The sequence below is a fragment of the Hypomesus transpacificus genome, chromosome 26, assembly GCF_021917145.1.
Source record: "Hypomesus transpacificus isolate Combined female chromosome 26, fHypTra1, whole genome shotgun sequence".
Lineage (NCBI taxonomy): Eukaryota > Metazoa > Chordata > Actinopteri > Osmeriformes > Osmeridae > Hypomesus > Hypomesus transpacificus.
The window spans coordinates 2,906,279-2,931,538 of record NC_061085.1 but is presented as its reverse complement, the minus strand read 5'-3'; the positions used below and the strand labels follow the sequence as shown (position 1 = coordinate 2,931,538).

The 25,260-nt window shown below is 44.6% G+C and overlaps 3 protein-coding genes across 3 annotated transcripts; 2 read left to right on the top strand and 1 right to left on the bottom strand.

Moving 5' to 3' along the window:
* The first annotated feature begins 3,860 nt into the window (after positions 1 to 3,860).
* On the top strand, positions 3,861 to 7,047 carry prrg1 (proline rich Gla (G-carboxyglutamic acid) 1). The gene is made up of 4 exons (XM_047049619.1): positions 3,861 to 3,932; positions 4,617 to 4,656; positions 5,049 to 5,209; positions 5,552 to 7,047. Exons 2-4 carry the CDS (start codon positions 4,647 to 4,649, stop codon positions 5,999 to 6,001), a joined length of 621 nt encoding a protein of 206 aa, XP_046905575.1. The 5' UTR covers positions 3,861 to 3,932; positions 4,617 to 4,646; the 3' UTR covers positions 6,002 to 7,047.
* On the bottom strand, positions 6,978 to 14,525 carry cpox (coproporphyrinogen oxidase). Its single transcript, XM_047049618.1, has 7 exons — positions 13,864 to 14,525; positions 13,560 to 13,703; positions 13,236 to 13,346; positions 12,983 to 13,124; positions 12,020 to 12,238; positions 9,765 to 9,869; positions 6,978 to 9,688 (listed from the first exon to the last, which is right to left on the bottom strand). Exons 1-7 carry the CDS (start codon positions 14,405 to 14,407, stop codon positions 9,604 to 9,606), a joined length of 1,350 nt encoding a protein of 449 aa, XP_046905574.1. The 5' UTR covers positions 14,408 to 14,525; the 3' UTR covers positions 6,978 to 9,603.
* Positions 14,526 to 14,707: 182 nt separating this feature from the next.
* On the top strand, positions 14,708 to 24,708 carry ccdc181 (coiled-coil domain containing 181). Its single transcript, XM_047049642.1, has 6 exons — positions 14,708 to 15,073; positions 21,901 to 21,992; positions 22,545 to 23,540; positions 23,762 to 23,908; positions 24,172 to 24,329; positions 24,499 to 24,708. The coding sequence occupies exons 2-6, from the start codon at positions 21,903 to 21,905 to the stop codon at positions 24,662 to 24,664; spliced, it is 1,557 nt and encodes a 518-aa protein (XP_046905598.1). The 5' UTR covers positions 14,708 to 15,073; positions 21,901 to 21,902; the 3' UTR covers positions 24,665 to 24,708.
* The last annotated feature ends 552 nt before the right edge of the window (positions 24,709 to 25,260 follow it).

Here is a 25,260-nt window from a genome sequence, read left to right as displayed (position 1 = left end):
CCTGGTCAGGCAGCATACCAACTTCACCCACATACCCCCAAAAATGTATTGTATTTGTATTCTCTGCATTTTTTATATTCTTACATTTCTGTAAAGTTGTGGATAGGGACCTTACACATTTTTATCTTTTTTGGTACTTATTTGATATTACAATTTGCCATTTGTCACTTGCTTGCTTTATTGTTATAGACATCGTCGTCGTCGTCATCTGCCGCTTGTCCGGGGATCGGGTCGCGGGGGCAGCGACCTAAGCAGGGAGGCCCAGACTTCCCTCCCCCCGGCCACTTCCGCCAGCTCTTCCTGGGGGACCCCAAGGCGTTCCCAGGCCAGCTGAGAGACATAGTCCCTCCAGCGTGTCCTGGGTCTTCCCCGGGGCCTCTTCCCAGTGGGACGTGCCCGGAACACCTCACCAGGGAGGCGTCCAGGAGGCATCCTAATCAGATGCCCGAGCCACCTCAGCTGGCTCCTCTCGACGCGGAGGAGCAGCGGTTCTACTCTGAGCCCCTCCCGGATGACCGAGCTTCTCACCCTATCTCTAAGGGAGAGCCCGGACACCCTACGGAGAAAGCTCATTTCGGCCGCTTGTATTCGCGATCTCGTTCTTTCGGTCACTACCCATAGTTCGTGACCATAGGTGAGGGTAGGAACGTAGATCGACTGGTAAATAGAGAGCTTCGCCTTTCGACTCAGCTCCTTCTTCACCACGACGGACCGATGCAGAGCCCGCATCACTGCGGACGCCGCACCGATCCGCCTGTCGACCTCGCGCTCCATTCTTCCCTCACTCGTGAACAAGACCCCGAGATACTTGAACTCCTCCGCTTGGTTCAGGATCTCCTCCCCGACCCGGAGATGACACTCCACCCTTTTCCGGTCGATTACCATGGCCTCAGATTTGGAGGTGCTGATTCGCATCCCAGCCGCTTCACATTCGGTTGCGAACCGCTCCAGTGAGAGCTGAAGGTCACGGCCCGATGAAGCCAACAGGACCACATCATCCGCAAAAAGCAGCGACCCGATCCTGAGGTCACCAAACCGGACCCCCTCAACACCCTGGCTGCGCCTAGAAATTCTGTCCATATAGGTAATGAACAGAATCGGTGACATAGGGCAGCCCTGGCGGAGTCCAACCCTCACCGGAAACAAGTTCGACTTACTACCGGCAATGCGGACCAAACTCTGGCACCGGTCGTACAGGGACCGGACAGCCCCGATCAGGAAATCCGGTACCCCGTACTCTCGGAGCACCCCCCACATGAGCCCCCGAGGGACACGGTCGAACGCCTTTTCCAAATCCACAAAACATGTTTTGTTATAGACATTGTTCCCCTAAAATATGCTGCTGTAATGGTGCAATTTTCCCTTGGGGATCAATACATTTCCATCTATCAGAGGGGACCCCATTAATCTTTGATAGAGCAGAAATACGTTTTGGGGGGTTTTGCTGAGAAACACTAGCCTGACGTTGTCATACTCATAATTCTAGTCAGAATATGAGTCTGAAAACTCTCCGTTGGGCTGTGACTACGGGGCGTGTTTCAACCGAACTTGTAAAACAAATGCCTTCGCTCAATTGGATAGACCTACAACCATTCAGAGCAACGTTATATGTTGTTTGTTGAAAACGAATTCAACCCAATAGTGATGTGTCGTTCGTGAACGATTCGTTCATTTTGAACGAATCCTTATAAGGACTCGGGAGTAACGAGTCCTCTCAACGAGTGATTCGTTCATTTCCCGACTAGGTCTTTCTACGAGTCTTTGGATCATTTTTCACGTGACCTGCATAGGCTCTGTAGCTAGAGGAAACTAACGATTCGTTCCTTTCCCGACTCGGTCTTTCTACGAGTCTTTGGATCATTTTTCACGTGACCTGTATAGGCTGTAGCAAGAGGAAACGAACGATTCGTTCCTTTCCCGACTCGGTCTTTCTACGAGTCTTTGGATCATTTTTCACGTGACCTGCATAGGCTCTGTAGCTAGAGGAAACGAATGATTAGTTCCTTCCCCGACTCGGTCTTTCTACGAGTCTTTGGATCCTTTTTTCACGTGACCCGCATTGTATTTTTTAGTAGAGGAAACAGTTTCCTTATTCCCTTTCGCGTGGCCGCTGTTTTAGTAAGACGTGAATGAATGATATTCGCTCAAGTCATCATACTGACTGGTTTTGTTATTTTCACTTTACATTTACACTTACAGTTTAGTGCAGTGTAATTGTTTGACGTGATAATTAAATGCTAGTGTGATAATACATGACTAAATCATACAAACTCATGATACATTATTTTAATGCAGGAATTTATTTTGAAATAGTATTTGCTGGTGCACATGTCATGCACTAACCTACAGTGGACGTATAGGGGCTATACGTCCTTTGCAGTGGACGTATAGCCCCCAACCCCCCCCCCCCCCTTCCCCTGAAATGAACAAATGACTCGAAAAAAGATTCGTTCATTTTACTGAACGAGATTCAAAGAACCGAATCAGTAAAAAGAACCGAACTTCCCATCACTACAACCCAAGCGCTCTTTCGTGACGTTGTTGATTACGTTACTGTTGATCTTCTGTCCATCATCATATAAAGCCCGCCCTGGCAATTTCATTGGTCCGTTCCGATTCTGGTTTTCTGTAGTTGTCCCCAATATGAGACCCTCCAGACCCAACTTCCCGACCAAATTTTGTTGTGGGCGGGGAGAAGTTGGGCTGGCAGCCAGGCTAGAGAAACACACCAAAACAATCGTTACAGCACTTTAACAGATTCTACCCTATACTGTCCCCTGGTGGCTATGCTTGGCTGTTCTGTGTTTCACTGTCTTGACTGAAACTGTCGCTGAAATAAAAGCCCTACATTATAATCTACATAGTATACAAATCATCCTCAAATAATTTAGCAGCATTGAATGATGAGTTGGTTTCGGACTGACAGTGTGCATGCTTCCAAACATAGTCCTGCGTTATGTTCTTGCTTTGATGGTTAGCCTACTTGAAAGGCATAATTCTGTACATATCTAAAAGTCTTGACTTGATGCAGGTCTTAATGGGATACACGAGATAGGTTGTATTGCAAGAGTAGCCTACCATCCTTTGTTGCTGCTGCCTTGCTTGAACCTTGCTTGAACAAGTTTTGCTGTAGCATGTGCTAGATTCTAGCCTGGGACGTTTATTCGATGTCATTCCCTCTCTCTCCACTGCATTTTCTGTCTCTGCATACTTTCGCTATTATAAAAACACCTGTGGCCTAGGGGTGGTTTTGGCATCAAACAGCTTGAAATGTGTGTGAAAGGCATCTGGCTCTTCAGACTTGAACATGATGGTCTTCTGTGGTCAATAACTGTGAATTTGACGTGAACTGAGCTTGGCCTTACTTAAGATAAAGCTAACATCTAGCTCCAAGTAAGTCACTACCAGGATATAATTTGTGGAATTGTTTGGGATTTCTGCAGAAGCCTGCTAATGACCATTCATTTGAATCAAGTGTGTTGGAGCAGGGGAACCTTCTCAAATACACATGACAGTGGGCCCTGAGGACCTGGGTTGAAGACCGCTACAATATTCACCCATCAGTGTCTTAAGTCTATTTACCCTCACCTCTTTAATATAAAACTAGTAAAACTTTGGCTCTAGATACACCATACTTTTACTTTCAATGAATCATCCTCTTGGTTAATAATACATTTGATAAAGACTTTCAGTGTTGTAGCCTATGATCAGCCAGTCATGGGCTCATTGGCTCCCCAAATCTGATTTTTGGGACAGGGAAGGCAGAGGGAAAATGGAATCCAAAATCTGTTAATCCTGTAACGGTCTCTTTAAAGTGAAGAACAAAACATCTGAAAATAGAGGATCGTCAGGAGAGACTTTGGCGCATGCGTCGTTGTATTGTGCATCAAGGGTGACTGCAGATCACACTGCTCATTTGGGGTCGAGATCAGGTAAATAAAGTTCTACTGTCAGGCGAACAAATGTTTCATGAATTCTTGTTATTTAATTGCTCACCTAGTATCCAAAACATATTGCAAATATCGCTGGAGTCGTTTGAACGTTACACGGTATCTAAGCGGCTGAAAATGTTCGCCCACTTCAGCCATGGACATACTTCGTCAGATAATGTTAATAATTGCTAATCTAATCTACACTTAGCCTACCTACCGATGTTTACATGTTTATTTATGTGAAGGCGCTGTATTTATAAGATACGCCGTTTTTAATTGTTCTATCTTTATCTACGCCTCAACAAGGGACTGGGCGGCGCTTGTTCGTTAAATTTTTGCTAGTCTTCTATTTCTGCCATAGCGGTCAAATTCCTGTCACCGCTTGGTCATTCAGCGTGGTAATTCACAATGCACTGAATGCGATTGTGACCACCATTTCCCTTCATGCCTATCTGTGGATTTTATTTATCTAAAACCCATTACGTTTTTGTTGCTCATGTGGGCTAAATGGAACATGGATTACGCAATGCTATTGGCATCTTAATCACTTGTCCTTGTTCAATTCTTAATTTATGGTTGACTACGTTCATGTGTATCTCATGAACCTATTCATCTCATATGTTTTATGAGCATTGTATGAAATTTGGAATATCCAATTTGATTAAGTTTGTTGTTTTTCCACAGGCACCCGCCCCAAACAGACCTACGGGAATCATGGGTAGTGGTAAGTTACACCACAGAACACATGCCGGAAAGAGGGATTTCATTTATATCCAGTGTCCCTGTGTAGTAGAAATACCTAAACTTCACAGATGCTAATCTGTAAATTCTGGATGTTTTTAGGTGCTACATGGTTTGTGTTCTTGCCCTCTGTTCTGATCCCATATCTGTTGGACAGAGCTTCTATGTGCTCTCTCTAAATTCCTCAAGTCTCACATTATGCTAGACAGAAAAAAAATCCTTATCAAAGAGCTTTTGTTTTAGTACCCAATTGCATTTAGTAGGCAGTACTTTCACTTTCTTGAAACTCTTTGTATCACTTTCTGCCTCTCACGCTTACTCTCTCTCTTTCTAAACACCATTTCTCTCACTCACTCACTCTCTCACACATGTCAGTGTTCCTGCCAGCGGATGCGGCCCACTCAGTGCTGAGACGCCTGCCCAGGGCAAACAACATGCTGGAGGAGATGAAACAGGGCAACATCCAGAGAGAGTGCCGGGAGGAGATCTGCACGTATGAGGAGGCCAGGGAGGCATTTGAGAACGATGAGAAAACGGTGAGTGACAGTTCTGTTGCTGTCTCTTTGCGTTTCCGTGACACACTCACTGGAGAAGCTCTTGCGTGCCTGCGAGATCCCTGCCCCAGATCGGTTAGTGTGAGTAGTGTCCCTGTTTTGCAGGAAGTGATTGTTATCAGCAGGAAGAGCAATCTGATGTAGCGAATGCTCACCAGGGAGGGAGTTGATTCCTGTAACTGTTGTGTAGAGTTAGAAGGAGAATGGTGACACATGACTGATGTTGTTGTACATGAGTGTGTGTGACCCTGTGGTCCATGCTGAGCTGCGATCCCTAGTGTGTTGTTAGTCTGATTGTGTTGTGCCTGTCGTGATCTGCTGCAGAGACGTTTTTGGGAGGAATACGTCCGTGAGAGCAGTCCTAGCAGGGGGCTGGAGGCTGTCATGGGCGGAGTAAACCCCCTCTACCTGATCCTGCCCCTCGTACTGCTTTTCCTGCTCATTGCCGCCGTGGTCGTCACCGTGTGGAGGTGCCACTCTCGCAAGCACTCTGAGCGCAGCCCCGCCATGGGCTGCCCTCACCGGGAGCCTGGCCTGTCTGTGGTCTCCATGGACCAGTGGGGGAGGGACTACCACCCAGAGCACCTGGAGCTCAGCGTCCACAGCAGCCCAGCCTACCCAGGCTCCGAGCTCACACCAGGCAGAGGAAGCGCGGCAGACCCCCCGCCATCTTACGAGGAGGTGGTGGGCCATACCGACGTCCATGTAGAGACAGAGCCCCCCCCTCAGTACGAGGACATAGTCAATAGTGCTGTTGTAGGCCATGGGAAGTGACCCCCCCCCCCCCCTTTTGCCATTGCACTGATTTGACCCAAGAGACTCCAGCCCTCCCTTGTCTGCACCTTCAACAGCAATACTATCCTCAGCTCACCCCCTCACTGCAGTTTTTTTTTTATTGTTACAACACTAACAGAGTTTTGCTGGAGACGGTGTTGTCTAAGCTTGCACTAATTTCTCACCAGGGTTGAGTGACAGTGGAGACAAACGCCAATGATATCGCAATACCAAAATGCACTGAAACAGATCTACATCCTGTGGCTTCCCTACTAGCATTCTGTACTATAACAAGAGGTTGTTTTCTTACATATGAATGGCGCATGGTCAAAGTGGTTTCTGTTTTCCATATTTGTAAAAGGAAACACGTTCTATTTATATAGAATTATTTTTGTAATGTTTGGTGGAAATGTAAAAACAAACAGTTTAGTCTTGCCTAATATTAGATTGTTGTCATGATATGAAACATTTTATGTATACATGGACTTATTTAACTATTGCAGATGGTCAAAATATGTCTTCTTTCATCTTGTGTGTGATGACAGCAGAGGTTGACGAGGATAGTAAATTAAGCGATCTACTGTAGGGTCCAAAAGTCTTGGGTTGAATGGAAGACTGAGAAAGCCAAGCCTTCTGTGACATCACAAGATGCTCTTTGGAACAAATTGTCAAGTCACATTGTGCTTATACATTATTTTTTACATTGTTATTAAAGCAAAAAGGGGACATCAATACTAGTACAGAATAACTGTACTGAATTCAAAAAGGTTTCTGACTTTTGGACCTTACTGTATGTGAGCACCTTAAGTTACCGAAGCAAAGTAATGAGGCAGGGCCGAACCCCATTGGCTTCATGGGGAAAATACAGTATTAAATGTCACTGTACAGAGATGTATGTATATACATTTTATTAAGGTGAGTGTGCTGAGATTTTATCAAGAGGCTTTTTTAGTGATTGCATTGCTTTTATTGTAGCGAATGTGTGGTGAATGAAGGCACTTTCTGGTCAGGTGTAAACCAAGCCTTTTTCTTTTTTTTTTTTTTTTACAAACACTAAGGCAACCTGTTCTGGTGCAACTAGCACCACTTACTCGGCAATAACTCAACCTCCTATATCAACAGATAACTTTATACTCTTGAGTATGCAGCAGCCACTTAACTAAAAGTACTGCTCGCCCAAATATCTGCCTGAAATGCATTTAATAATATTTATAAATCTGAGTTTATATTCTGTACACTACAAAGCACTGATGTTTTATGTTGATCTGTGGACCTCAGTCCTATGCCATGACCTTTACTGGGAGATGCTAGTTGAGGTCAGATATTGTACCTTTACTTTTGTATTTTACAATGCCTTATCAAAAAATGACAAATGTGAAATGTAGAGGATTATTAAACACTTAACAGAAGTATAAATAAATGTTACATATTTGAATGTGCTATGCTTGAATTAATTTGCAAAAAAGTAATGTGTAACAATTGGATAAAGGAATACAGTGCATCCAGAAAGTATTCACAGCAATTCACTTTTTCCACATTGTTACACGTATTCCAAAAGGGATTATATTCATATTTTTCCTCAATTATATTCCATAATGACAAAGTGGAATACTTTTTTTTTATAGGTTTGCATCAATATAACAATGTACATGTTGTTGTCCTGTTGAAGGATGAACTTTTGCCCAATCAGATCCAGAGCGCTCTGGAACAGGTCATCAAGATGTCTCTGTACATTGCTGTATTCATCTCTCCCTCGGTCCTGACCAGTCTCCCAGTTCCTGCCGCTGAAAAACATTCCCACAGCATGATGCTGCCACCACCATGGTTCACTGTAGGGATGGTATTTGTCAGGCGATGAGCAGTGGCTGGTTTCCTCCAGACATGACACTTGGCATTCAGGCCAAAGAGTTAAATCTTTGTTTCATCAGATAAGATCATTTTGTTTCTCATAGTCCGAGAGTCCTACAGGTGCCTTTTGGCAAACTCTAGGCAGGCTGTCATGTGCCTTTTTCTGAGGAGTGGCTTCCATCTGGCCACTCAATCATACAGGCCCGATTGGTGGAGTGCTGCAGAGATGGTTGTTGTTCTGGAAGGTTCTCTCTTCACAGAGCAACGCTGGAGTTCTGTTAGAGTGACCATCACTCACCAGGGGTCACTCCCTGACCAAGGCCCTTCTCCCCTAATTGCTGAATTTGGCCGGGCAGCCCACTCTAAGAAGTTCTGGTGGTTCCAAACTTCTTTCATTTATGGAATATGGAAGCCACTGTGCTCATTGGAACCTTCAATGCTGCAGACATTTTTCTGTACCTTTCCCCAGATCTGTGTCTCGATACAATCCTGTCTTAGAGGTCCTAAGACAATTCCTTGGACTTCATGGCTTGGTTTGTGCTCTGACATGCACTGTCAGCTGTGGGACCTTATATAGACAGGTGTGTTCCTCTCCAGTTAATGTCCAATCAACTGAATTTCACAGGTAGAACTTAATCAAGTTGTAGAAACGTCTCAAGGATAAGTGGAAACAGGATGCAATGAGCTCAATTTTGTGTCATGGCAAAAGCTGTGAATACTTATGTTATGTGATTTTTTTCTCTTTTTTATAGACAACTTTTATTACCTTTCTCAAATTATTATTATGGGGTATTGTGTGTAGAATTTTGGGACACAATTTAATTTAATCAATTTTGGAATATGGCTGTAACATAACGTGGAAAAAGTGAAGCACCATGAATACTTTCCGGATGCACTGTAGCTGTAACTCAGATTCTTCCTAAACTGGTTAAACTACGCTGTGATATGGTGTATACAGCGTATACATCAACTAATTACAAAACCACAGCAATTTTATACATTGCATAAATCTTTCTGTACAACATTTTCAATCAAGTAATACATTTTATTTGTGGAAATAGGTGAGTCAGGTGGCTGAGCGGTGAGGGAATCGGGCTAGTAATCTGAAGGTTGCTAGTTCAATTCCCGGCTGTGCAAAATGACATTGTGTCCTTGGGCAAGGCACTTCATCCGACTTGCCTCGGGGGGGAATGTCCCTGAACTTACTGTAAGTCGCTCTGGATAAGAGCGTCTGCTAAATGACTAAATGTAAATATTTCAATAATTACCACATTTATAAAATGATTGTGATTTTTGGGGAAACTTTTCTCCAAACATAAATAGTATATAAAGTGATCGTAAGCGGTTTTCCCTTTCATTTCTCTGTTGGAGATCAGAGCTGGTCTGCAAGATCTAACTGCGTCATCTTACTAAGACATGTCTTCGGGTTTTTTTGGCAAAAAAAAAGACAATTTGCCCCTAAATAATGGCACAGTTAGGTAAGGTGGAAGAATCTCATCAGTATCAACCACAAAGTGTCATGCCAATACAATAATTTGACAAGCATTAAGAAAAAAGCTTTAGTGATTGAGAGGACCTCTTATTGTTAGTTCGGTTCAAATTGCTGCATTTGATTGGCTAAAATGATTTCAAGTAACAAAAAAAATAATAGTGCTCATTTTGATTCCGGTCATGAAGTTTCAGCATCATTGAGACCCATTTCATAGAGTCAGCACAATGTGCCCACGGTTGACTCAACAAGTCAACGCCTTCATTCACACCCACTCCTTTGGGTTTCGTAACACCTCCAACATCTTTGCCTCCTGGGTGCCTTTGGCTGGTTCATGCATATACTCCCATCTGGGGAGCAAGGAGAGGTTCATTACAATGTTGTTGCTTTAATGGGACACACGCACACACACGACTCGGCACTCACCTAGCTGTGAGGGGCAGGGACATGAGGATACTCTCAATCCTGGAGCCTGGGGTGGCCAATCCAAACTTCACCCCTCTATCATACACCAGGTTGAACTCCACGTACCTGAGGCACACAGGGAAATTACAGCAACATTGTGTGCGTACTGCGTAATAGCATAAAGCATAAAGAGGAGGGATGCAGGGCGACTGGACAGGCTGGTGAGGAAGGCAGGAGCTGTTGTCAGCTCTGAACTGGACTGCCTCACTACAGTGACGGAGAGAAGGACCCTGAGCAGGTTGCTGACCATCTTGGACAATGACCACCACCCACTACACAGTACTCTTAAAAGATAGAGGAGCACATTCAGTGGCAGACTCCTGTCACTGTCATGCTCATCGGCCAGGCTGAGGAAGTCCTTTGTCCCCAGGGCCATTCAGCTTTTTAATGCCACCCAAAAGAGGAGGGGGAGGGAGATGGACTTCTCTGCATGAGTCTACCTCAGTCTGCCCTCCCCTGCCCATCTCATCTCAGTCCCATGCACAGACTTTACCACTTACACATTCTGCACTAGCACTTTGCACTTTCCAAACACACACACACACACTATCCACACCAGCAGCACAAGATCACTGTCCTCCTGGACACTGACACTCATAATCATTGCACTCTGTACAATAGGGTCGGACCTTTTCCTCTATCTGGAAACACTCTCTCTGTTTGAATAGATTCTCCCTAAGTGTATGTATACGTGAATTATGTATGCATGTCGGTGAGGTGTATATGTGTATAAGATACTGGTGACCTAAATTTCCCTTGGGATTAATAAAGTATCCATTCATTCATTCATTAAGCATCAAAGGCAGGGCCGGCAGGATTCTAAGAGACTGTTCCCACCCATCCTTTAGTCTCTTTACCCCGTTGCCTTCTGGCAGGCGTTACCGCTGCATCCGGTCGCGCACACGCAGACTGGACAACAGTTTCTACCCAAGGGCCATCGGGCTTCTGAATGGACACTGATATGGACATTGTTTTTCTGCACACTAGTCACTTATACACTGTCACTTTCAGCTAATGGTTGCTCTGGTTGATCAGTAACTTGCACTACTGTACCTCGCCAACAGGCTCCTGTATGGTCATTCACTTAGTCACTGATCTGCAAATTTGCACTATTGTACTGTACTCCACTTAGGTTAGAATAGGTTACAGGGTTGAAACAGTTTTTTTTGTGCATTTAGGGTTAGTATAGTGTACTATCTATTGTTATCTGTAATTTAGGAAGTTTTAGTATTAGGGTTAGTATAGTCGATATTTATTGCTCTCAAGTTCAAGTCTTTTATTTGTCAGGTGCACAGAGCAACACAAGGTTAGACTGGGCACTGAAATTCTTAAGACAAGACAACGCAAGCACTTGGCATAACATAACATATAAGTACACAGAACAAATTTACATCTATGCTGAGCTTAGATAAGTGAACTTCCTAAATATACAGATAGCAATAAATAAACGACTATACTAACCCTAACACTCAGGAGGCTCTCTGTATATTTAGGAAGTTTCACTTATTTAAGCTCAGCATTGATGTAAATTGTGTTCCCTGTACTAATATGTTATGTTATGCCAGGTGCTTGCGTTGTCTTGTCTTAAGAATTTCAGTGCCCAGTCTAACCTTGTGTTGTTCTGTGTACCTGACAAATAAAATACTTGAACTTGAACAGGGTGAGGCATCCAGTTATCTACTGTGGAACAGAAAAATGAATTTCTTATGTGCTTACGTAATTAATCAGTCAATCAGCCTGTTTCCTTATTATCTGTTCATGTATCCTGTCTTATTCATTCATTCGTGTTCCTACTGTAACCTACGTTTGTGTTCTGATGACAGTGAAGGGTCTATGATGTGGTTTTGTTTGACAAACATTGGCTGTATGTTACATTTGTTTTTCCCTTTGTACTATAAATTCTGTCCTCTGACTTTCATGGCTTAGAGACTTTGCTGGTACACCACTGTGTGTTCAAACTGTTTGTTTCTATGTCGAGGTGTCTTTCTCCAATCAGCAGAATGCCTAATACTTATAAACCCAGAACCCAACTGAATTGTCACATCGTTCCTGAAGAGAGGGACAGAACTTTCTTCCACACAGTACACATTCTGATACGCATGCAAAAGCTTCCTCTGTTTGTTCAATCATACCCCCAAGAACACAAGCCCTCCCAGTGTTTCAACAACATAGAAGAATGCACACTAATGGAGCAAGGCTCTCTGTTATGAACTCACCTGCCTCTCCTCACCTGCTGCCAGGCCTTCTGCTCCGGGGTGAAAGGGTCGTTGAGGTGTTTCCATACGATAGGGAGATAACAGGGCACCACAGTTTGGGCGCAGCTTCTCACAAAGCTAAAGGCCTCCTCTTGGCTGGGGGAGTCCAGGTCGTCAAAGAAAATCCCTCCAATGCCCCGGGTCTCCCCTCGATGGCGGATGTAGAAATATCTGTCACACCTAAAACCCCAGAATGACAAACACCAAGTGTAGCTAAACATTTTTATTCTAAATGAGTTTCAAAAAATAACACCGTCTTTCGTAACTGGCATAATGTTAATTATATGAATAAGAAAAATATATATATATGGGAATATATACAAGATGTGTCCCTTCCCCAGTCAACTTTGTCTAGCTTTATTGAACATTGTCAAATGTTAGATAAAATTACACACCTTTTTATAAAGCACAGTGAAATAAATTCAAGATTCCTCACTTTAGATTTCGACCATACAATTGAAGTATATTAAATAGTTTGTCACAGCTGTATAAAGTTACCATTTCCATCATGTTACATCCTCCTACCACAAAACCTCAACTGAATCATGTTCCTTATACTGAGATATTTTTCTAATAGTGCTCTGTTTTCTAAGTCTTGGGTGTTTACTGTATTATTTTTTGTTGTTGTAAAAATTAAGTTCAACAGGCAGTCAAAACCCTCTTCCTTGTTGGGTTGGTAGAGCCTTTGCTCATTTGCCTTTCAGATCAAGAGGTCACTGGATCAAATACTGCCCCCCCCCCCCCCAACTTAGCTTAAGATAAAAGCGTCATCATTAAACATTTTAACGGTTCTTCACATGACAAGGAAATCGTCCTCTTATCACTCTCCAACAGTGGAGGACACACCCAGAACAGACCACACACCCTCACCTACGCACATCACTAAGCACGCACACACTTTACCAATAAACAGAGATGTCATACCATTTCTTGAAGTTTGGGTAATACTGGGGATGGTGCTTGTCACAAGCCCCTTTCAGAGTTCTGTGGAAGATTGCTGCGTCTTCGTCACTGACATACATAGGAGTCAGGTCCGTGCCTCCACCAAACCACCACTGTTTGGAGCCTTGGAGACACAGTCAGACAAGGGTCATCATTCTTTGGCACAATGACTCAATTGACACTGCGACTCAAACACCCCAACTCTTGCAACACAGTGTGACACAGACACTCTTACCGTCTTCTTCCTCAATCTCGAAATATCGATAGTTGAAGTGCACTGTGGGGATGTGGGGGTTCTTGGGGTGGATGACGGAGCTCACACCCATGGCGCAGAATGGCAGCTTCCCTGAAAGCCGTCGTGTCACGGTACATCAATATAGTTATGCATTATTTGGCATGTCCTTATTATTGAGCCCTACCCAGTGCTTATCCTTTATGCCGCTGGCCGTACCCCTCGCGTCTCCAGCGACCAATGTACTGTTGCATGCAGCGATACGCCAACTGTATATGTAATTATTATTATTATCATCTCCACAGAGTGAACCTGTTGGTTACTTACCATTTTTCCCCTTAAGGACCTTCCCTCTGCTGCGCATCTGCTTGGCCGCCTCTTCAGTTAGATTACCAAACACCACTGACACGTTGACGCCAGCCTTCTCAAACACCTTTCCATCCTGAAGGACACAGCTGATCCCTCCTCCACCTGAAACACACACACACGTCCACAAATAAAAGTCTTGAAACACATCATATTGAGCCTGTCCCTGGCCTTCAGGCATCGACTGAGCTGTGGTCCACCTTGGTACAATTAGCCTCAATTTGCCTTAAATATCTCGCGCCACTTGGTAGGAGGCTCCACTGACCCTCTTTTCGTTCCCATCGGTCCACTTTGAACGTGCCGCCATCCACCTTCTCGAGAACTTTGCAGAACTCCGCTTGCGTCTCCATGATCAACATTTCCATCCTTGTGCACATCTCCCCTCTCCTCTGCTGCAGCACCTTGATATCGGTTACTGGTGGCGACATGAAGGCCTTGCATTTCTCTGCAATATCCTTTTCTTCCTCGTCGGTCTTGGGGATCCTTGATGCCATTTCAGCCCGCTGAAAGTGGCAGACACTGGCCACAAACCCTGCGACCGCTGCAGCTGCTCCGGCCAGCAACAGGGCACCTCTTCTGGATCGACCCGCAGTGCTTTTCCCTGCTGTCCAGTATGACGTGTATTTTACTCCAGCACCTTTGGTAGACCATTTAGCTTGCGAAAGAAAACTTAACGGAACTAGTGAAGTATTGCGGTGGAAAGCCAGGTGTGAGTCCATGGCGTTATTAATCCTATTGGATTGAGAAATAAAGTATTGTCTCGAACGACATGCCGTTCTATGTATGGAATAAAGAAATGTTGTAGCCATATCAAAAGCGTGAGAAATCCCTCCCTCGTGAACGACAACAAAAGTAGGCTAATAGGTACTCAAAATAGGACTACTTAAGCAAGTCCAAGACGCATTTTTATGTTTATGATAAAAGCTCTGTTCATGCTACGCAAAAAAAGACAAGGAAGCATGGGATATGTAGTTTAAAGATATCTATTCAAAGTGCGTTTGGCTGATAGTGGGCTTTCAACAAACACCAAGTCCCAGAAACCAGTACACTGCCACTGAACGTAGCCAATTAGGTTTTGTGGAAGAAGTACGTGACTTCAGTCCCGTTCGAGCAAGTATTTGTTATGCCACTGTTGTTGTGAAATTCATTTTTAAATTATTACGGTAGATTATTTGGGCGTGCTAATAACAGTCGGTCGTTTTTTTTTTATCAGTTTGTGTGCATTTAGTTTCAGCATACGTTTGTGTGTGCTTAATATTCAACGCATGTGCGTGACGACGAAGCGTGTTGTAGGTCTCTATGGCAACGTATTTTAAACCCCTTTGGGAAGCCAGCAAGAGATTATCGGCACAGGTGTCCTACGAACACACAACTCAACATAAAATGTAGCAGGGCAGTGGAAACAACAAATAGTTTCCAGTTAGGGTTTTTATAATTTATTCATACTGGCAAAGAAATCGCATAACCTTGCTGTGGTGAGTTTTTATTTGAAATCATAGAATTTATGTTCACAAGCTTGGGTACTGTACTAGTACGCCTAAATCCTTTTGTTTTTAATTAAACATAATATCCTGTTTTATTACCACTACTGCTAAAGAAGAATGTTGCCATCATATTTTGTCTTGTTGTATCAGTAGTGTGTGGAGGAGAACAACGATGTAAGAAAAGAGCAGATGTCCCAGCCCCACCTCAAAATGTCCAATAAATATTATAGAGTGCCTAACAACGGTATACAGTATTGCAAATGGGTTGCCAAGTATAGGCTACGTATGCATATATTTATTTAACCAGCAGAGGGACATCCCGAGTCCTGCAATAAATTATACTCTTAACAACATTAAACAAAGCCACTGGAAATATATCGCGTGTTTGAGCACAGTTGCAGGTAATTTAGCTAGGCCCCTAGTAACACTCACTCTGAATGAAAACAAGGGTTCTATTGCTGTAGACTAGAGACAGTAGATTATTACATTATCTTTACTATTGTAACTCCTATGTTTTTGTTGGCTCTGTGTCTGATAAAAAAAAAAAAAAACACAGACTGTTCTTGCAGGGCTCTCAAGTTGTATCAAAAGTTTGGGGTGAGATTAACATACCTGTACCTTTGGGTAGCCTACTAAAATCCTGGAGACCGGGGTGGGGAGTGCGGCTGGTGTTTCTGATTGACTGGTAGGTGCCATTTAACTCTGTATAAGACAGCTCTCAACCAGTAGCCTGGCTGCCAGCCCAACTCCTCCCCGCCCCCAAATTTTGGTCGGGAAGTTGGGTCTGGAGGGTCTTGTATTGGGGACCAACTACAGAAAACCAGAATCTGGTCGAACCAATGAAATTGCCAGGGCGGGCTTTATACGATGATGGACAGATGATCAACAGTAACGTAATCACCCACGACACAAAAGAGCGCTTAAGTTGAATTCGTTTTGAACAAACATGGCTACCGCTGGAGATCTGGGATGTTATGATTCTGCCATCGAGTCTGTTTTAGAAGACATCGACAGCGCATTAATTTTGAAAGAGGAACAGAGAGACGCAATCAAGGCATTTGTCGATGGAAAATATGTTTTTGCCGTCCTTCCTACGGGATTCTGTAAAAGTTTAATTTATCAGCTGGCCCCGATGGTCGCGAAGAAGATGAAAACCCAGTGGCCATTGTGGTTTCTCCTTTTCTTTTGTGGAGTTGTAATCCTAAACGGAGAAGTTGTTCGTATATACATTGCCCTTTATTGTTTCGCTCCAAACGGTTGACCGTGTGAACAAGTACTCCCCCTACCCTTTAATTTTACAACACCGGCAAAAATCGTTTGTATTCATTCTTCAAGCATACTTCAAGTCTGCTTGCAGATAGTCAGTAAAGATTTAGCTGCCTCTCAGTTTAGTTCTGTTGACAACAACTATGCGGCGCTTAACATACGTCACATACTCTGTTGCTCTGATTGGTTGTAGATCTATCCAATTGAGCGAAGAGGCATTTGTTTTTGAAACACGCCCTGTAGTCAAAGCCCAACGGAGAGTTCTCAGACTCATATTCTGACTAGAATTATGAGTATGACAACGTCAGGCTACTCAACCAGGGGTGAAAATCTCAAATACTTTGGGGGACAATTAGACTATGAAATTTACCAAGAGTGATTTTAATAAGGGGGCACACCAAAAGTAGTGCTGTATCACTACCTACATTGTAATGTATATTGGGGGGGACAAATCGTATTTTTTTACCTCCGTAGATGCGCCTCGTCCATTAAATGTATATTACCGGACAACAAGTTATCCCTTGTCAGCGAAAAAAATACAATGGATGTGTCTACTACCGCGCACTTTATTAAGTACACTGCAATACAGTGCCCTGCAAAACAGTGCACTTACATATTCAGTGCACTCCGTCGGTGACGCAAAACCTGCCAAATTGAATGCGCTTCTCCCAAGCCTCCACCCCTCGCCCCTCGGCTTGAAGCAACGGCCCCGGTGGATGTAGGTGGTATTGCATGTACGGTTAGGTTCCCGACTCTTCCGGTCGTTTTTATTCTATTAACTCCATTCAACGTTTACAAAACTATCTCCCCCAATAATTAGGATTCCTCCGTCAGGAGGAAACCTATTGTTATTTGTGGTTTTATTATTTGTAATTCTTGTACAATGGGAGTCTATGGCAGCCCCCAGACCCCATCGACAACTTTTTGTGAAATTTGGCACACTCATTAAGGACAGTCCCTTTTATACTTACACCAAGTTTCATGTCTCCCATTAGACCACTTTAGCGCCACCAATGGGTCAAAGTTGGACTTGTGTTTACAAACGCAACTTTTGAACCGTATGACCGATTTTCAAAAATGATTCCTGGATGGATTCCCTGGATCAAGACGAGTTCAACGCACACCATGACGTCAATTTACGGTTATATAGATTTTCCGCAATTTCCGGTTTTATCAAAAACCTTTGAAAGCCTACTCCTCCTACAATTTTTGTCAAATCTTCTTCAAAATGACCAGAGATGATCTTCAGAACAAGCCTCACAAAAGTTATTGATTAGAATTTTGATCCTCACAACCGTTTGTCCGGTACAGTCATTCAAATTCAGCAGAAAAGCAGCCAAACAGGAAGTGAAGTCATATCTCAGCAAATCTTTGAGATATCAACATGTGCGTTCGACATGGACTGCGGCTGCATGAAACGACCGGCGAAAGTAGCCGCTTGCAGTCGGGGAGGAGTTGAAAACGGCTCTGTGAAGTCGGACATTCCAGCTTCTCGTGGTTTGCTGCGTTGATGTCAGTCATGGCCGATCAAGCGCTGTTTGCTTACTTTACTTTATTTATAATTTAACTTAGTCTTTCCGGTAGTGAAGAGGCTGACTAAAACCCTTTCTTCAACACATTTTTAATTCAATTAAACTTTTTTGAGCGTTGGCGAAACTGAAGGTGTCCGAATATTCCAAAACACGCGTCAGCTATTATCTACAAAATTTGGTGTCATGTGATCACTGGGCGTGGCCGCAGGAAGCAAAAATGTGCCAATGGGCCAATAACTATTGATTTGTTTTCCTTTATTGAGTGATTCCTTTGTCTCATGATATCTTGGGACATCCCGTGTGTGACTCATAATAATTTGTGATAGCCGAATTGATGCGGCCGCCATTTTGAATTCATTGAAAAACTTTTTTCTCTACTCCTCCTACACATGTTGTCCAATCTTCACCAAATTTAGCAGAGATTATCTTCAGACCAAGCCTCACAAAAGCTAACACGTGGTTTTCTGATTTTCAAAACCTTTTTTCCGGTACAGGCAATCAAAATGTGCCGTTAAGCCAGCAAACAGGAAGTTGGGTTGTATCTCAGCAAATCTTTGATGGATTCACACCAAACTTGCTGCGTGTACTTGTTACCCTCTTCTGAGGATGTCTAAAATGTTTTCTGGGTCATTTGACTGCTTGGCCACCTCATTGCTGCTTGCAGCTATATTTGGAATTGGTCAGATTTGGTATCCCCTTGGTAAGTCTGCAGCATTGATTTTTCTATACAGTTACAATTTGTCAAGAATAAACATTTTTCAATGGTTCGCAATGTTTGGAGGAATCGGCCATTACTGCTTGCAGTTATATTTTTTGTTTGATTCTCGAACCTGGCTCATACTACTAGCTTTTTCATAGAATAATTTTTCCCGATTGAAACCAATCCGAAATGGGTAAACTAGCAACCCATTTATTTGCTTAGTCAATGAAAGTTGCCTGCAAATGTGCTCGCGGATACTAACAGGGCACGAGCACAAAAGTTCACATTGGCCGATAGCCGATTTACATGAGCTCTCGGAGCTAGGGAAAAAAAGAGCCACTGTTTAAAGCTAGACAGGAAGACACGGAAGTGGAAAGATGGCCGCGTCCAGTCTCGCGCTATCGCTTGCCTCACTGTGCCACTGAGCACTTTTCATAGAAATGAATGGGGACGCCATCTTGGAAGACAAAAGTAGCTTACTGTAGTTATATTAACTCTATGGCTTCTCCACTCAAGTGGAAAAAGCTGCCGAAAGGGCTCCTCCTTTTCTGCTACGTAGCCAAGATGGCGCCCGTTTAGGGCGAGTAGTGTCCATCGTTGTACACTGTTTTTGGACCGTTTCCAGTGCGACATCCGGGTACTTTCAGTGCACTAAATTCTTCTGGTTTTGTGAGTGAAGCGCCCTAAGCACTGAAAGTCAGTGCTCGAAGTGCACAAGTGCGCGGAAGTAGACACAGCTACAGTCTTGCATGAGAGCATGTAAATGGAGAATGCGTGAGACTTGAGAGCCCAGGGGGTGTTCCATCAACGTTGATTAAGGTACGGTGGCCCTGAAGTGCAAAACACAATGGCAAATAGCAAAACACAACGGCAAATAAAAACACAACGGCAAATAGTAAAACACAACAGCGAATAGGAAAACACAACGGCAAATAATAAAAAACAACGGTGAATATGTAAACACAACGGCAAATAGGAAAACGCAATGGCAAATAGGAAAACACTACGGCAAATAGGAAAACACAACGGCAAATAGGAAAACACACTGGCAAATAGGAAAACACAACGACATTAACTTCTGACGGAAAAGGTAGGGCCTATCTAGCAGAAGAAGGACCCTCCTGATTGGACAGACGGACTGTGTCTTTTAACAGGAAGCAGAAGGCCTATTTTGACACCAGCAGACATTATCCTTGAGGCTTTTTTGTTCCCCATGAGAAATAAGGCATGTATACCTATTTTCAGGCATTGTGGAGTAATGGGGCGCAGGGTAAATCACATAGACTTTGGGTGTATTTGTATTAAATTGAGCCATTTCATGGAGAAGAAGAAAAATGAGAATACTAACCAAAACAATAGGTTCCCTCCTACCGGAGGAACCCTAACAATATGAATACTAACAAAAACAATAGGTTCCGTCCTAACGGAGGAACCCTAATTATTATAATTTTTATAAAGTATTATTATCACCAGATTCCTGCTTTCGGAAAAAAACTATTGGTACACATGAAAGTGATCATAACTCCGGTTTGCTTCAGGTATTTACGACATATTGGTATAGAAATGGCCACTACACTCTGACCTTTCGATTGACACCTCATTTCACACAAGGCCCTTTTAGAAAACACCTGGATGTACTCAAACGTGTCAAATATGAATATATTGTGTTACATTCCAACTTTAATTCTGAGGTGTTATTGAGCAGAAACAGCACCCAAGGATATGTAGGCCTATATTATGAAGCCTATTTATGTAAACTTTCGGACAAAATGTGCAAAAATTGCTTTGAACGTTAGACCCCTGCACCCATGGTTGCCTGCCAGTTTCTTCACTGTGAGTTGCAGAGAAGTTAGTTTCAGCCTGGAAAGGAACATTGCATTGCATTTTTGATAGATACCATGCTGGGAGACCGGCGAACAGTGAGTTGCAGCAGTCCAACTTTGAGTTGACAAGAGCTCAGATTAGCAGCTGGGTGGAATGCTCAGACAGGTATCTCCTGATCTTCCGGATGTTGTAGAGGGTGAATCTACACGACCGGGAGACTGCAACAATGTGGGCTGTGAGGGAGAGCTCATCATCCATGGTCACCCCGAGGTTCCTGGCAGAGAATGAAGGGGTCACCTTTGCCGTTCCCAGGGTGATTGAGAGATCGTGGGACATGGAGGCTTTGGCCGGGATGATGAGGAGTTCTGTTTTGGCGAGGATCAGCTGGAGGTGGTGCTTGGTCATCCAGGCGGAGATGTCTGTGAGGCAGGCCTCGATCCTAGTTGAGATCCCCGGGTCAGTCGGGGGGAACGGCAGGTACAGCTGCGTGTCGTCAGCATAGCAGTGGTAGGAGGTGATGATTGGTCCAAGTGAGGTAGTGTACAGGGAGAAGAGGAGGGGTCCAAGGACGGAGCCCTGTGGGACACAAGTGGAGAGCTGGCGGGGGCCTTACACTTTGCCTCCCCAGGAGACCTGGTAGGATCTTCCCGACAGGTATGATGAGATCCACTGAAGTGCAGTGCCAGTGATGCCCATCTCAGAAAGTCTGGGGGGCAGGATCTGATGGTTAACTGTATCAAATGCTGCAGAAAGGTCCAGCAGAATGATGACAGATGTCAGGTTGTTCTGAGAGAGAAAGTTTGACAGTTGGTTAGATACAGCGCATTTAATTGTTTTTTAAAAGAAGGGTAGCCGTGATACTGGTCTGTAGTTCTGCAGGACGGCTGGGTTAAGGGTGGGTTTTTTGAGTAGAGGGCTAACTCTGGCCTGTTTGAAGGCAGAGGGGAAAGTGCCGGAAGTAAGAGAAGAGTTAAGGACATGGAGAATATAAGATATGATGGAAGGAGAGATAGTTTGAAAGAGAGGGGATCAAGGGGACAGGAGGTGGGGCGATGAGAGAGAATGAGGTCAGATATCTCTGCCTCGGACAGGGGAGAGAAAGAGTTTAGACATTTAGTTGGGTCAGTCATAGAGGGTGAGGCATTAGTTAGGCTATGTTAAGTAGATTTGGTAGGCCTACAATTTACGAATTTAAACAGTCAAAGTCTAAGTTGACGTTTACTTAAGTGAGACTTTTTAACGCGACTTGCGTTAGCGACATTGATGGAACACCCTCCTGGTCTTGACTTCCACTGAAAAACTCTTTTAGCACTACATCTGTGCACTTCTGGTCCTAGATTAGGCAATCTGCTGCATTTACAACGTGCAGTGTCTGTACAATGTGGATGCAAAGAGTCTGCTAAACGAGTACATGTAAATGTACTAGGCTACATACAGTTCTTCTCAGTATATCTTTGTGTATCTGTACTTAATCTATCCGTATACCAATGTGTAAGAGATGAGCACTAGGACCCAGGAGGAGTACGAGGATGACTTTGAGAAGGACCTGGACTGGCTGATTGGTGAGGATGCCAGAAGTGAGAACCAGGTGGGTCAGTGAGCTGTACTGTGGAGTACAGTTACAGAGGTAACACTAAAATATAAAATATGCAATATGCTGAATTAAATATACAGATGGCCTACAGTTTCAATCAATATTAAACAGTGTGTACAGTAGTGCAAATACGGGTTAGTCTTTAGAATGGCTAGGAAGTGCAAACATATGAAGACTGTGAAGAACCATGCTAGTGTGCTAGTGGAGTGTGTGACTGACTCTGTGGCCCTTGCTGTAACAGTGAGTGGTGCAGTGTTACCCTGGCCAATGCATCTGCCAGTATGTAAAAACCAACCTCACTGACACAGCTCCATACACTTTCCCTAGTCTAGGGTAGACTAGCTCTGCTGCATACATTATTCATTGACACGTATTTGTAGCCAATGTGAGCTGGTAAACTCACTCCTCAGAATAGGTTTTATAGAGTGGGGGGGTGCAAGCTGGGGCTAGCTGTAATGTTAGAGGGGCCACATTCACATACAGTTGTCATGTCTCTTCCGATATGACGTGCCTTAATTCCTATGGTCACTGTTCCCTTTCCCCCAGGACCCTGATGATGACGATATCGAGGCACAAATAGACAAGGAACTAGAGGAAGAAGAGGGGGAGCAGGGAAAGGAGAGCAACAAAAGCCAGAAAGAGCAGAATAGAGGTGAAGAGACAGAGGAGGCAGAGGTGGAAGAGAGATGGCCTTCGCCAATGGAGCCCCTTGAGTTTGATTCTGACAGAGAGAGCCAGTATAAGTTGTCGTCCATAGCCCCCCCCCCCCCGGTGCTGGAGGACCAACTGGACGATGAGAAGAAATACATCCTTGAGAAGATTGAACAGGCCAATCGAGAGCTACAGGACCAGGAAGCTCCAGACATGACCCGACAAAGACGGCTACACTTCAAAGAGACTCTTGTAGATCTGGTGGTGCCCCCTTTGGATTTTGAGGTCAGTGGCTCCTCCCAGAGTGCAGGGGTGGAAGTGCGGAAGGACTGCCTGGTTGGAGGCACAGACACAAAGATCGAGACCGAGGTGGCAGGGAGGCTGTCGGAACTCAAGATCTCCCAGAGGGATGGAGCTGGAGAAGGCAGCTCACTGGCTGGGGATCCTGGCCAGACCGGACCTGAAAAGAGGGTCCAGGCTGGGCAGGGGAAAGAAGGCAGAGTCCTAATAGAGAAAGATGGAAAATTTGATCTAGTCAGTCTGAAGGAGGTGGAGAGCCTCAGCTTGTTGCCCCCCATAGCCAACAATTTTACTGACAGTCACCGCTCTGACCCTTGTCCTGGAGGACACAAGCTCAGCCCTAACAAGGCTGTCATGTCCTCCCTCCACCCTCAGGGGATAGAGCACCTCCGGGCCCCCAGACCTCCAGCCAAGCCCAGGAACAGGCCCAGTTCAGCCAGTCACACCCAGAAAAGCCGCCTGGGGAGGGGCACCAAACGCAGGGTGCAGTCGGCCAACGGCACACCCACCCACATCACTTATACGCTCTCTCACGAACAGAAGGAGCTTCTGCAGAAGATGCAGGAGAGGAAGGGGAGGCAAGCCAGAGAGGTGGGCATGTGTCCTCATGTTATACTGCCACTGACTAGATAAGAAAGTATAAGAAAACTATAAGTGAGATAGCTTGACCAGTAACCTAGACAAAACAACCCACTAGCTTCATGACCTGGGATAGGTATCAGCTTACCTTACCTAATCCCTCTCCCCGAAAAGCAGAGTTTCCCTCTCTCTCTCTTCCCTCCTTCCGCTTCATTCTCTCTGTCCTCGATCAGGCAGAACAGCGAAGGTGTGAAGAAGAGCAGCAGAAGCGCCAGGAAAACGAGATGGCGTTCCGGGCGTGGTTGCTGAGGAAGAGGGGGCAGGTTCAGGAGGAGAGGAGGATCCACCAAGCTCAGGAGATGGAGAGGATGAACGGCAGGGTATGGCCACAAAGGGGGGACACCAACACACCAAACACAGGCTTTTGTCCCACTCAGACAGTATCCGGCAATGATGATGTATCCCACAGTATTATTAAGTGACTGTGTGTATGCTCAACAACGCCAAACATGGCTGTGTACATATCGTCAGCTTTGCCATTCACACAGACGTGTGAATACAATTGACCAATGTTTTAGGCAGCAACCCCGAAAGCCAATCTGTCTAAAGCTGATGTTGAACTAGTTTCCGGTCGTCTGTCCAGAAAGAGTCTTGTGACCCAGACGAGGCCTTCAGGGTGTGGCTGCGGAGGAAGCAGGGGCAGCAGCTGAGAGAGAGACAGCTGGAGGAGATGAAGAAGATGGAGCAGGAGAGCGGATTCTATCTGCACAACCGAGAGGAGTGTGAACGCGCTTTCAAACTGTGAGTGGAAACCCAGCAGTCAAATTGCCCCATTCTCTCACGTCTGTCTAAAAGTTGCAAGTCCTGGTCTGTCTCCTCTTCCCCTGCCTCCATCTTCTCCCTCATCCTCTCTGTCCTCTTCCTCTCCCTTCTTTGTCCTCCTTTCTCTCCTCCTCCCTCTTGGTATAAGGTGGCTGAAGCGTAAGCATTTGGAGAAGAGGGCGGAGAAGCGCGCGGCGAGGGAGCACGCCCGCAGGCTGGTGCTGGAAGAGCGGCGAGCTCGGCGCCTGCAGGACCTCCTCTGCTCCGCCAACGAGCCACTACGCTTCACAGAGCACCTGGCCTACCGCTTCTGAAGAGCAAGACCAACAACATACCTCAAGAGGAATGAGACGGGGAGGAAGGAGTCACTGAAGGATATACTCATCCTCCATATCTCACCTCAAATACAAGCACTAGAAAAGATTAAACAGCGGGTAATTATTTACAGCTTTTGATAGCCTTATTCTTTGATTTCGAAAATCCAGTTTTGAGCGATGACAGCATTTTTATATGTAAAATGGAGTATGGGTGGGTGCAGCATCGAGACTTATACGTTTTTTTTGCCTTAATGTGTTTGTCACAGATGGTGTTTTGTCCTTGATTTTATCTTCTACTGTACGTGGCCTGTGATATCTGACCTGAGTACATACAGTTAATTCCCAAAGGATCGGTTGCAGTTTTAGTAGTCTGTTTGTGGTCAGTACAAAGTATTACATAGAATGATGGCTCGTAATCAAATGTATTTACAGATTTGTGGGACGAATATTTACTGAAAGTAAGTGCATCAATTATACTGTCATTTGTTTTCAACATAGCGTATCTTCTACAAGCAGAGCCACTTTGTCCTCCTGTGTGGACCTCATCAAAGACCACAGAGCTATATTGAGTATGTGGGCAAACCATATGCCTT

Coding starts and splice junctions, on each gene's coding strand:
- ccdc181 (XM_047049642.1), top strand. CDS start 21,903: ATGAGCACTAGGACCCAGGAGGAGTACGAGGATGACTTTGAGAAGGAC. Junction 23,541..23,761: donor AGGGGAGGCAAGCCAGAGAG/GTGGGCATGTGT, acceptor GTCCTCGATCAG/GCAGAACAGCGAAGGTGTGA. Junction 23,909..24,171: donor TGGAGAGGATGAACGGCAGG/GTATGGCCACAA, acceptor TCGTCTGTCCAG/AAAGAGTCTTGTGACCCAGA.
- cpox (XM_047049618.1), bottom strand. CDS start 14,407: ATGGCTACAACATTTCTTTATTCCATACATAGAACGGCATGTCGTTCG. Junction 13,704..13,863: donor CCGATGGGAACGAAAAGAGG/GTCAGTGGAGCC, acceptor TGTGTGTTTCAG/GTGGAGGAGGGATCAGCTGT. Junction 12,239..12,982: donor TACCCAAACTTCAAGAAATG/GTATGACATCTC, acceptor CTGGGGTTTTAG/GTGTGACAGATATTTCTACA.
- prrg1 (XM_047049619.1), top strand. Junction 5,210..5,551: donor TTGAGAACGATGAGAAAACG/GTGAGTGACAGT, acceptor GATCTGCTGCAG/AGACGTTTTTGGGAGGAATA.